We start from the raw sequence: 11,503 nt of genomic DNA, 5'->3' as shown, positions 1-11,503 counted from the left end.
AGATGCAGGGCGCCTGGGTGGCTCAGTCGTTAAGCGTCTGCCTTCGGCTCAGGTCATGATCCCAGGGTCCTGGGATCGAGCCCCACATCGGGCTCCCTGCTCCGCGGGAAGCCTGCTTCTCCCTCCCACTCCCCCTGCTTGTGTTCCCTCTCGCGCTGTGTCTCTCTCTGTCAAATAAATAAAATCTTTAAAAAAAAACAAAAAACAATTTAAAGATGCAGAAATTTAGTTCACAGGCTCTACAAGCCCAGGCAGACCAGTTTGATAACTCCTGGATCAGAGGATTCCTACTTGTACTGAAGACGGGCATGAGTCTGACCCTCGGTCCCGCCGCGTGAGGAGCCCGCCAAGCGCAGCTCTGCGCGGAGACCCGAGCCGAGGCCGCCCCTCGGCAGGTGCCGCGTCCCCAACCCGCGGGCCGCGCACTCGCTCCCTGCTCCCTGCGCTCCCGAGGGGCGGCCGGGCCTCAGCATGAACCACAGCCACCGGCTCGGGCCGGCCAGCAGCTGCCTGGGCACCATGCAGGGGAAGATCAAGTCTGGAGCTGAATTTTGTCGGTTTTCACTGGACAGATCAAAACCTGGAAAATTTGGGTTTTATGGATTACTGCGACATGTTCAGAAGATACCCAATGTTGACGTTTTAGTAGGCTACACAGACATCCATGGAGACTTACTACCTATAAATAATGATGATAATTATCACAAAGCTGTTTCAATGGCCAATCTACTGCTTAGGATTTTTATACAAAAAAAGGGAGAAGCAGACTACAGTGCCTTTGGTACACACACACTAATAAAGAAGAATGTTTTTAACCAATCTATTGCGTCCTGACAACCATAGAAAAAAGCCACGCATAGTCATTAGTATGCCCCAAGACTTCAGACCTGTGTCTTCTATTATAGATGTGGATATTCTCCCAGAAACACATCGTGGGGCTTGTCTTTACAAACACGGCACTGAGAAACCCTTAGGGTTCTACATCTGGGACGGCTCGTGTCAGGGTCACACCGCATGGCCTAGAGAAGGTCCCAGGGATCTTTACATCCAGACCAAATCTGGCTCAAAGCACAGGACTATTAGCTGTAATGATGAAGTTTTAGAAGTTAACGGCATAGAAGTTTCAGGGAAGTCTTTTTTTTTTTTTTTTTTTTTAAAGATTTTATTTATTTATTTGACAGAGAGAGACACAGCGAGAGAGGGAACACAAGCAGGGGGAGTGGGAGAGGGAGAAGCAGGCTTCCTGCCCAGGAGGGAGCCCGATGCGGGGCTTGATCCCAGGACCCTGAGATCATGACCTGAGCTGAAGGCAGATGCTTAACAACTGAGCCACCCAGGCGTCCTGTGCTTTTGCTATTTTGTCTCTAGGGCACTGGATGTTAGCGCACATTCTCAGAACCATGAGAGGACCAGATCACTTCCGTTCGAAGTTGTTGCATATTTAACATGCTGTGCGGAGCCCAGTTAGCTTTTCCTTCAACGGCATTTTTTAAAAATTCTAATGTGAAAAAGTCTGATTCGGTCCTTTGGTACCTTGGGGACCTCAGCTCCTATGTTCCCTGTATTTTGATTTTTTAATGTTGTTCCTCTGTTGCTAATTGTTACAAGTAATATTTTCTTTTCAAGATTTTATTTATTTGTCAGAGAGAGAGAGAGCACACAAGCAGGGGGAGCAGCAGGCAGAGGGAGAAGCAGACTCCCTAAGGAGCCTGACGTGGGACTCGATCCCAGGACCCCGAGATCACGAACTGAGCCGAAGGCAGACACTTAACCAAGCCACCCAGGCGTCCCACAAGTAATTTTTTTAAATGCTTTTTTTCCCCCTAATATCTAAGAAATCAAACCAATTGCCTGTTTTGGGGAGTTGCTTCCTACGTCATAAAGCATTGAAGCCATGTTCCTGAATTAAGAACCTGTAACAGTTGTTCAAGTTCAAAGCTTGTTCTTCCTGTATCACATTTACAGACTCATTCCATATGCGTATAGCTTAATGACACAAAAGGCAGTTCCATCAACTGGTAACACGTGAGACTCCCTTAATCTCCTCTCACCTTCATTCCCATCTCATTGGAAATCATTCCTTTTGTTGTTGGTGTGTGTTTTGTTGGCGTGCTTTTATACTCTGCTAATGTATTTGAGTAGTATGAATCATTTTGGATTATAAAATGCACCCAAAGAGATTTTTTTTTTTTAAAGACTTTATTTATTTCAGAGAGAGAATGAGAGACAGAGAGCATGAGAGGGAGGAGGGTCAGAGGGAGAAGCAGACTCCCCGCTGAGCAGGGAGACCGATGCGGGGCTCGATCCCAGGACTCCAGGATCATGACCTGAGCCGAAGGCAGTCGCCCAACCAACTGAGCCACCCAGGCGCCCCCCCAAAGAGATTTTTACACAGGACAAACTTGGGCACTTTTTTATAGGAGCATTTGGTTTTTCCCTAATGGGATTTCTAGGAACACTGCCTACACTTTATGAAAAAAATATATTCACCTTGGACAGGTAGTTTATTGCTATTTATTTTATGAGGCTATTTATTACTTTCCAACGCACCCACTTAGAATTAAGGGTAAGGCTGCTGACTTCTATTCCTCGCCTGATTTCCCTGTACAACATGCACGAGCACTGCAGTAGGCCCAAGTTCCCTGTGGCTTATGGCTACTTCTGTTATTAATTTCATGGTAGGGCTAGAATGGGTACCTTTGTAACAGTTGCATGCCATGGAAACAATTAAGTGCTATTTTCTCTCTATGGTAAAGATATATGAGGAAGTCTTGGACTGAAGGAAGGTCACTTAGAATACTTTGTTCACGTTACTACCAAACAGATTATCACTGAACTATTAACTGCACATTATGTAATACAATGTACTTTTTTGTTGAATTCACCCAAGTTCTTCCACTTCTATACTGCTGTTCGTTAATGGCATTCCAGCTTTAACCTTACGAGGTATAGAAATTTGACTCTAGAACGGCAAAATGTTAACATGTAGTTTAAATTTCATTTTAAGTGGTGCAGGGGTTCAACAGTAAGTAAAAATCCTTTCACATACTACTTTTTGTTTTTGTGGGTTTTTTTTTTTTAAGATTTTATTTATTTGACAGAGAGAGACACAGCGAGAGAGGGAACACAAGCAGGGGGAGTGGGAGAGGGAGAAGCAGGCTCCCCGCAGAGCAGGGAGCCTGATGTGGGACTCGACCCCAGGACCCTGGGATCATGACCTGAGCCGAAGGCAGTCGCTTAACCGACTGAGCCACCCAGGCGCCCTACTTTTTGTTTTAACAATGCTTTAACATCTGAACTTTTCTCTTGGGGGTAAAATACTTCAGGGCTGGACTTTTCGTACAAATTTTAACTATAAAGTACAGATTTGTACGTATTCATGAAAATGAAAATCAAAGCTGCTAATGCTTTTTTTTTTTTTTTTTTTTAAGATTTTATTTATTTATTTGAGAGAGCGAGAATGAGAGAGAGAGAGAGCATATGAGAGGGAGGAGGGTCAGAGGGAGAAGCAGACTCCCTGCTGAGCAGGAAGCCCGATGCGGGACTCGATCCCGGGACTCCAGGATCATGACCTGAGCCGAAGGCAGTCGCTTAACCAACTGAGCCACCCAGGCGCCCTGCTAATGCTTTTTATTTTAGTTATCCTAAGGGTATATGTCAGTGGTGTTAAAACTACATCTCTCATTTAAATTATTGGTGAAATAACTGATTACTAGCCATATTGTAAAACCAATAGATCTTGGTATACAATGTCAGTTCATTGGTAGTCTGAATCAATTATTTCAAGTGTACCTTAACAGAAATGTCAATGGATTCAGTGTAATATAGTACTAATGTCAAGCCTGTGAATTTTGTTCTGTATCCTGAGTAAACTTACTGTAACGTTCTCATGAGCTACCAGCAAAAAAATGTAATTTTGTGAACTATGAACTTTCTAATTTTACATGCAATGTTTTTACATGAATGATACTTTGTTTAAACTATCAAAGTATTTTACAATTTTACTATAAACTGTACATTATCACTAAATGAACTTTTGATTTTAAAAATTCAATCTAGCTTTAGTTGTAATTATTTTTTACAAATATAGACTTGTAAAAAAAGACTGGCATCATAGAATAGCAGAAAAAGGTGCTATTTAAGAATGTGCTGCCCAGAGGTATGAGGACGACACACATACTCACTACCCATAAGGTGTAAGAGCCATTAGCCACATGGAGCTTCTTAATTAAAATTAAATAAAAATTCAAGTCAGTTCTTTACTCAAACTAGGCACACTTTTTTTTTTTTTTAAAGACTTTATTTATTTGAGGAGAGAGAACACAAGCCAGGGGAGGGGCAAGCAGATACCGTGCTCAGTGGGGAGCCCGATCCCAGGACCCTGAGATCATGACCTGGGCCCCTAAGGCACTGAACCACCCGGGCTCCCCCTAGCCACACTTTACATGCTGGTTGTCAAGGGCCACTTCCATCACTGCAGAGAGTTCTGACAGTGCTAGGCATGATCTGACAGGTGGGGGATTCAGTCCTTCGCAAATCAGAAACACAACAGCAGTGGAGGTGAAAGGTCTCGCATTTATTACCGAACCAACCTACTGGTGTGGAGGTGTAGTCACAGAGAAAATCATTTCCATGATAAGACAAGTCTACGGCCAGGTAGGAAGGATGTTTACAGAATGATAGAGCACAGGATCTTCACACAGCTTAATTACATATGTGTGCCAATTAAGTGTGTCATCTCCTGATGGGCGACGCCTTACAGACCCAGCTTGGTCCTCCTCCAGTGTCTCCTCTTGGAGTTGTACCTGCACAGAAACACACCGCAGCTTACCAAGGCCGTCTGCCCACAGTTGCGCTGCCCTCACTCACCACAAACGCTGCCTTGTCAGTACCGTAAAATCCTTGGAAGGCAAAGGGTCCCATTTTTCCTTCCTTTAACGGGTTTGGAGCTCTCTTTGGAGAGTAGAAAGTGATTTGCTAGATGTGTTTAAGAACTCGTCAAATCAAATTTTTACCTGAGAATGACTCCAGGCTAGGAAAACACACCGGTTCTTACTCGAGACTAGACGAGTGGGGAAGCTCCCTCCCCTCCCAAGAGTACACCCACCTACTTTTGATTCAACACACCTGGGGGGTAGACCCAGACACATTTCTATTGAACCCCCCCCTTCCAAACTTCATCAGACGCAACATTTCTACATCATGGGTCACACACATATAAAAGCCCCCACACTAATTTTTACAAGAGGTTAACACACCCAATCATTTCAAAATCAAAGCAAGAGCTTTGCAGAGCTAAGGCCACCTCAGAAGTGTCCATGTCAATCGGTCACGACTTTACCCTCATTAAGGCAAAATCAAACATGACTGACAGATTTGCTTTCAGCAGGATAATGTCAGTACTTCCACAAAAGGAAACACTGGAATTGCAACCTGCTTTCAATACACTTCAAAAAGTTGCAAGACAGCTGAGGTAACAGAAAAATCAATTGTTGCCAGTTCTCCGGGCTGAGTGTATACTCTTACCATACACTTTCATTCTGCACAATAACCCGGAACCGCAAGTCCCACCAGCAGATGGGGATATGACACAGAAGCCTATGTTCATGTCAACACATTAAAAAGGGGCATTACTATGGATGTCTGAGGTTCTCAAGAGAAACTCATCAAGCTCGTACAAGGGCTGAGCTCCAAAGTAACCATTTCGCCAAGTGACTCAATGCTCTTTTCTCAGTATTGTTACGAGGCCAACACCAGGGGTTTTAAGATCTCTTTGCACTTCTAACAGTGAGACATCTCCTATACATATTAATATAAATAATAAAGGCCAGTGTTCAGTACAGGATAAACTAAAGGCAGCAACTACCTGGCCTATAAGGCGACAGAGCGTGGTGATTTTCACCTGTCTTTTTAACTGGCTAAAAGAATTAAGGAAACAGGCCCCCCAATTCACATCTTGGTCTTCTGTAATTCAATCAAATCCGAGTTCTACACTGGTGTCATGATCTTGCACTCCTCAACTTCAAAGTCTCTATCTTGCAAAAGGGACCCGAGGCTAGGCCTGCTCTAGAGTCTCAGGTTCAAAAGGCTTCTCAAATAAAAATTTTGGTAATAGTATTTGCTTCCTCCTCCTTTGTGGTCTTTTGTTGGGCTCCCTTATTCAGCAAAGCCAGAGAATCTAATACTTCATTTTAAACAAACCCAAGTTCTGGAAGCTGTTTAACCCACAGGGGCTTGTCGCTGGTTGTGAGCCCTTTTGAGGCTTATTTTTCTTCCTTTTGAGACCTGTCTCAAGGTCCACCTGGTCCCCCATAGAACAGTGAGACTGAAAGGCATGCAGGAGACCTGAGTTTTAGGTTTAGCTTTGCCTGTTCGCTTAGGTGACCCTGGAGGCCCTCTGCAGCCATTTGAGTCCTGTCTTTTTTCCAAAACCATCAATTCAACTACTTCTGCAGTAGAGAGCAATCTTCCGATCTTTAGAAAAGATAAACACCTCAAGATGGACTGGGTGCGCAACAGTCTTCCGCACTGCGATGAGTAATGAAGACAGCCTTCCCACCTTATGTTCTGGCACAGACTGAAGACAAGAGGAAATTAACAAATATGGAGCGTCTGCCTCTAATCCCAGCGTGGGCTGGGTTGCTGTCCAGAAACACTGAGGAAGCGCCTTAAAAGAACCACCACAGGGCAACCCTCCTCGGGAGCTTTGTACTATCACTTCGCTATCGCCCAATAAACCTTGCTTTGCTGCCCACCAAAAAATAATTAATTAAAAACAAAATAAAATAGCAACCACAAAAACAAGCAGGTGGTTGTGGGGGGTCCTTACCTGATCTTATTACCAGTTTTCATCCGAATCCACTGGGGAATGGGACGATTCTGCTTTTGTTTCTTGGCCAGGAATCGCTTGATTCTGAAAGTCTTGTGAGAAGACTGGGAAGGAAACGTAATCAATTTAGACAGCAACACCAGAGCTTGCTCCACTGATCCAAAGTCAGGAACGCCCTCAATCCACAAACATGTGAATGCTTCATCTATACCAAAAACAACCTTCTCAATGCTAAACCCATCATGCCCTTTGCTGTTCCTCACAACTTCTGGAGGCAGATACCATAATCCCCATTATTCGAATAAAAATCAGCAATGAAAGTAAGTAACCGACTACTAATGCGCAGAGCTGGGATTCAAACCCAGGTCCTCTATGCTTCCAAAGCTAGGGTACCTTCCCATCTTCCCTGCTGTCACCCCAGGACCCAGCGGACCACTGGGGATGGCTGGGGAACTTGGTTTTCACAAAAGAACACAGCTTTTTGTCAACCAGAACAATCCAGCACTTGCAAGTCAATGAGTTTCCGTGCGTTATGTAAAACAGGGGTAGCTAACGACGCGGAGAGCGCGTGCGCCAGAGCGAGGGGGAAGGGCAGGAGAGTCAGTTCCCCAGCCGAGACGATTCCTCGCTGAGGGCGGGGCCAGATGCAGGCCTGGATCCCAGGACCCTGAGATCCTGACCGGAGCCGAAATCAAGAGTGGGCCGCTTAAACAACTGAGCCGCCCAGGCGCCCCCATCACTTACCATTTTGGTATGAATTCTCCTGTACTTAAAATATCGTTTTCAAGGACGACTTTCCCAAGTTCTCATTTCATTTTTTGGTTTTAAGAACTTGGGTCATCTAAGTCCAACCCCAACCACTCCCGCTCAAGTTTGCGGGACAATCCAGAAATGGCAGGTAGTCTCAGGCCTGGCCAACGTGGTCCGACACACCCTTGCACCTTGCATAATAGGGGCCTATTACAAAGAAGGCGAAGACTACACTCGTCTCTCCCAGCTCACTGTAGCAGCTGTAAATTTCCTGCCAACTAAAAAAACCAGATACCGATCCTCTCCACACCTAGAAGCATATAGCAATTTTAATTTCTCAGAAAACGATCACAGGTAAAACCCACGACCGTAACTGTCCGCAGCTTGCATTTCACGAAGAACGCCCGAATGGCATATTGATCCACACCGCAGCACCTCTCCTTCCAGGTGCTTCCACGGGGAGATGCGCCAAGTCCCTAACAAAGGACTAACAAGTCCTGTAAGCTCATAACGTGGTATGATCCTGGCCGCCAACTTAAAAAAAACTTCCGAAAACCAGCAGACCCCATTCGCTTTTCGATGCCCGGCGCGCGTGGCGGCCACGATTTCTGTAGTGGACACCCCCCCGCCCCCCGACTTCTCTCCCTACCCCAGAATCACAGTTCGCTCCAGAAGGGCGAAGGGCAGTGGGAACCCCTGCTAGCCTGGGCCGCGCACAAAGCACCACCCCTCCGACCTCGCATGGCCAGGGCAGCCGGCCCCTCCTCGAACGCCTGCTAGCTTCCCGCTAGGCCCGCGGACTGGAGCGCTGGCCGAACTCGACCTTCCCTGGAAAAAGGCTTCTTAAAAGGCCCCCGCGCCTCGACGCAGTGTGCGGCGCCAGCGGGCTCGCAGGGGCCTCAGGCCTCGGGAAACCAGCCCGGAGCCGATGGTAACGGATGAACTTACCATGGTGAGAAGCAGCCAGCCACGCAGAGCAGGATGGCGGCGACAAAGAGAAAGGAGGAACAGGGCGGAAGGACGTATTTAGAAGACGCAGCCGAGGGCGGAGCTTAGAAGATGATGCCAGAGCCCCAAGGCCGCCGGCCGCGGCCCCCACTCCGCCCCCCGCGCGCGCCCGCGCTCCCGTGGGAACTGGGCACACCGGGCGGCCCGGGCGAACTGGACTTCGCTTTGCCGCGCTTCCGTAAGTGCGTCCCTCAGGAGCCGGTCAGCGGGCTACGGGCGCCGTGCTTCGTGGCCGAGGCACACGGCCCGCGGTAGATCCCGAAGTGCTAACCCTTCCCGAAGGCAGAGGGAGCCGAGCGGGCGGGGCTGACTCCCAGGGCGGGCAGCGGAGACGTCACGTCCGAGTGCAAGGGACTTCGGTCCTGGGCTCCGGAGGGAGTGGCCCGAGGGCTGACCTCGGCCGGGGTGGGCCGGCGGCGCCCGTCTCGGTCCCGTCTCGACCTCGAGAAGTCGTCTCGACCTGGCTGGGCCGTGCTGGACGGGAAGGGATGGTGATGCTGGAGGAAGCAGGAGAGGGCGGCGGGGGCTGCGCTAGGAGGGTCCGGTAAGCCTAGGCAAGAGGTGGCTAATCGAGGTCTAAGCTGAGAAAGTTCGGGACAACCTTTTCCTTGGCTGCTAGGAATCCCAGGCTTTTAGCCCACTTTGCAAAAATGTATAGGAATTAATGGCATACGTTTTGGATGTTAATGATACCCGTTTTCATGTTGTTGTTCTCCACATTTAAAAACAAAAACCTCTATCTTTGCAGTCACCTCAAGCAGTTTTTGCACCAGTAGATTAAGGTAAGGGTTTTTAATGGTCCAAATGGTCCATGTATAGAACTCACAGAATACATGAACTTGGATGGGGGGGGAGGGGGAATCACAACTTCGTTTTTATCAAACTGTCTGAAATTTAGTTCTTTCTTTCTTTACAAACGTAAGCAGCAAACTGTAGTGGCATTAACAGTCCCTATGACTTTGTCACCAATAGAAATCAAAGATGGTTTCATATCACACTGCAGTGGATGCAGACGTCTTGAAATATCATTTATACATTCATCACTTCTTTGAAATTACAGTACAGTTGACCCTTGAACAACATGGGTTTGAACTGCATGGGTCCACTTATAGGTGGATTTTTTCGATTAATACAGTACAGGACTATAAATGTGTTTTCCTTTTGATTTTCTTTTTTTTTTAAGATTTTATTTATTTATTTGACAGAGCACAAGCAGGGGGAGCCGCAGAGGGAGAGGGAGAAGCAGGCTCCTCATTGAACAGGGAGCCCGACGTGGGGCTCGATCCCAAGACTATGGGATCATGACCTGAGCGGAAGGCAGATGCTTAACTGACTGAGCCACCCAGGCGCCCCCCTCCTTTTTTTTTTTTTGAGAGAGAGCAGGAGGGGGGGGCAGATGTGCAGAGAGAGAAGGAAAGAGAGAGAGAATCTTAACCAGGCTCCAGGCCCAGCATGGAGCGCATCAGAGGGCTTGATCTCACGAACCTGAGATCATGACCTGAGCGGAAATGCAACTGACTGAGCCACCCAGGTGCCCCCTCATGATTTTCTTAATAACCTTTTCTCTAGCTTACTTTTTCGTAAGGACACAGTATATAATATGTATACTGTATAGAATATGTATTAACCAACTGTTTATGTTATCCGTCAGGCTTCTGGTCAGCGGTAGGCTTTTAAGTTTTGGGGGAGTCAAAAGTTACATGCAGATTTCCCACTGTGCTAGGTTGACATCCCTAACCCCTGTGTTGTTCAAGGGTCAACTGTAGTTATTAGACCCCTAAGGAGAACTGTGTTAAGAAGCTCATATGTTACTACAGCACACATTTCTTTTAGAACATATTTTGATAACTATATTGCAGTGTAATTGGTTTTCTTTGTAATCCTATGTACTTTGTTTTATGCATTTAAAAACATTCTGAAAATAAACTTCATTAGACTGCCAAAGGATTCCATGGCACAAAAATGGTTTGGAATCCCTGTATTGGCGTATCGTGACAGATGGTAGAACAAACAAACTAGTAGGAGACTTTGGAAAAAGTCTGGGCAAGAAATGATGGCCCATGGGGCACCTGGCTGGTTCAATTGGTAGAGCATGCGACTCTTGATCTTGGTGTTGTGAGTTCAAGCCCCACATTGGGTGGCCCCAGGATGTTGAATAAGAAGAAATAAAATCAAGAGATGATTGTGACATTAACAGGACTTGGTCTCCAAGTTTCTGTCTTGAGCAACTGGATGCTGGTGCCTTAGGTCTAGAGAGGAAATACACAAACAATAGGAAGCTTGAGCCCAATTTAATAAGCATTTTTTAACAGCAAAAGTTTAGTTACTTTAATCCCATCCAGTTTTTAAATTCAGACTGTCATCCGGATAAATTTTTTTCATCATCCAGATAATTTTACGTTTAATTGAAGTGAGACTTCAGGCTTCTTAACCTAGATTTTTACTGTTTATTTGAGAGCCAGTATTTTCTTTTTGGTGGCCCAAAGAGCAGCAGATAAACCTTTAGTTGCTAAATTACTATTATCATCATCATCATCATTATAGCTACTATTTACCTCAGGTTTAGGGTGTGATTGACACTGCTAAGAGCTTATATAAATCATCCTTTTTTTAAAAAAAAAAGATTTTATTTATTTGAGAGAGAGAGAGAGCACAAGCTGGGGAAGAGGCAGAGGGAGAGGGAGAAGCAGGCTTCCTGCAGAGCAGGGAGCCCAACGCGGGGCTCGATCCCAGGACCCTGAGATCATGACCTGAGCCGAAGGCAGACGCTTAACTGCCTGAGCCACCCAGGCGCCCTTAAATCATCTTTTTTTTTTTTTCCTTTTTATTTTTTTAAAGATTTTATTCATTTGAGAGAGAGAACATGCGCAAGTGGGAGGGAGGGGCAGAGGAAGAAGTAATAGGAGACCCACAGGA

General features: G+C 46.3%; 1 protein-coding gene, 1 non-coding gene and 1 pseudogene across 2 annotated transcripts; 1 reads left to right on the top strand and 2 right to left on the bottom strand.

The window, feature by feature from the left end:
* The first annotated feature begins 434 nt into the window (after nt 1-434).
* Nucleotides 435-1,468, top strand: LOC116623887 (annotated as a pseudogene).
* Nucleotides 1,469-4,555: 3,087 nt separating this feature from the next.
* Nucleotides 4,556-8,902, bottom strand: RPL39 (ribosomal protein L39). Its single transcript, XM_032391443.1, has 3 exons — nt 8,528-8,902; nt 6,830-6,933; nt 4,556-4,805 (listed from the first exon to the last, which is right to left on the bottom strand). The coding sequence occupies exons 1-3, from the start codon at nt 8,528-8,530 to the stop codon at nt 4,757-4,759; spliced, it is 156 nt and encodes a 51-aa protein (XP_032247334.1). The 5' UTR covers nt 8,531-8,902; the 3' UTR covers nt 4,556-4,756.
* On the bottom strand, nt 5,311-5,440 carry LOC116623937. Its single transcript, XR_004297807.1, has one exon. It is a non-coding gene; the product is annotated as a small nucleolar RNA SNORA69 (small nucleolar RNA).
* Nucleotides 8,903-11,503: the final 2,601 nt, after the last annotated feature.

The sequence above is a fragment of the Phoca vitulina genome, unplaced genomic scaffold, assembly GCF_004348235.1.
Source record: "Phoca vitulina isolate PV1807 unplaced genomic scaffold, GSC_HSeal_1.0 scaffold62, whole genome shotgun sequence".
NCBI lineage: Eukaryota > Metazoa > Chordata > Mammalia > Carnivora > Phocidae > Phoca > Phoca vitulina.
This window is presented reverse-complemented; position numbering and strand designations above follow the sequence as displayed.